The sequence below is a fragment of the Phalaenopsis equestris genome, unplaced genomic scaffold (assembly GCF_001263595.1).
Source record: "Phalaenopsis equestris unplaced genomic scaffold, ASM126359v1 Scaffold192385, whole genome shotgun sequence".
NCBI classification, from domain to species: domain Eukaryota; kingdom Viridiplantae; phylum Streptophyta; class Magnoliopsida; order Asparagales; family Orchidaceae; genus Phalaenopsis; species Phalaenopsis equestris.
In genome coordinates this window covers 1-958 of record NW_018212334.1, presented here as the reverse complement: position 1 = coordinate 958, position 958 = coordinate 1, and the positions used below count along the sequence as shown (strand labels likewise).

The window sequence follows — 958 nt, the reverse complement described above, 5'->3', positions numbered from 1 at the left end:
TTAAAACATTTATTTTGAATCACTTTATATGGTCTTTCTTCTGTGTTCAGGGCATTCGTAGGCCATGGAAAGGTGTTCTTATGTTTGGTCCACCAGGCACGGGAAAGACACTTTTGGCTAAGGCAGTTGCTACTGAGTGTGGAACAACATTTTTTAATGTCTCTTCAGCTACTTTGGCTTCAAAATGGCGTGGGGAAAGTGAGCGAATGGTTCGGTGCCTGTTTGATCTTGCTAGAGCTTATGCTCCTAGTACCATATTCATTGATGAGATTGATTCTCTTTGCAATGCTCGGGGGTATGTAACCTGACAATACCTTTTTTGATTTCTTAGCTTATATTTTTACGTTCTCCTATTTGTTTTGGTGCATATATACATTAATTGGCAGATAAATTCTGTTTTTCTTATTGTTCTGACATTTCATAGCGCTGCTTCTGGTGACAAGGCAACTAATATATTCTTTTTATTTAAATGGAAAACTTGAAATTATTTTTTTGTTAATATATTTATATTGCAACTAATAAGAGTTACTTTAATGTAGAGCTTCGGGAGAGCATGAGTCATCCAGAAGAGTGAAATCTGAACTTCTAGTTCAGGTAGATGGAGTAAACAACAGCTCGAGTAGTGAAGATGGTGGAAGGAAAATTGTGATGGTTCTTGCAGCAACCAATTTTCCTTGGGATATTGATGAGGCGCTGAGGTAGATTCTAATGATTGCTCCAGGTTAAAAATTTTGTTGATGTCCAGTTTTTAAATGCATAGAAAGGTCTTTCTATGCTTGATCTATCAGTGTGAAATGGTGCGCAGTTAGAATTTTGCAGCAATGTTATGCTAAATTCATGTAATTGTTTTACTACGAATGCAGGAGACGTCTGGAAAAACGTATATACATACCTCTTCCCAATTTTCAGAGTCGCAAAGAACTTATCAAAATTAACTTAAGGACTGTCGAGGTATAAC

General features: G+C 36.5%; 1 protein-coding gene across 1 annotated transcript; it reads left to right on the top strand.

The window, feature by feature from the left end:
- Positions 1-50: 50 nt before the first annotated feature.
- LOC110034702 (katanin p60 ATPase-containing subunit A1-like) lies at positions 51-957 on the top strand (the record flags this gene model as incomplete). Its single annotated transcript, XM_020738946.1, has 3 exons — positions 51-295; positions 540-698; positions 864-957. Coding segments are annotated over 3 exons (498 nt in total), but the record flags the coding sequence as incomplete, so codon positions are not given.
- Position 958: the final 1 nt, after the last annotated feature.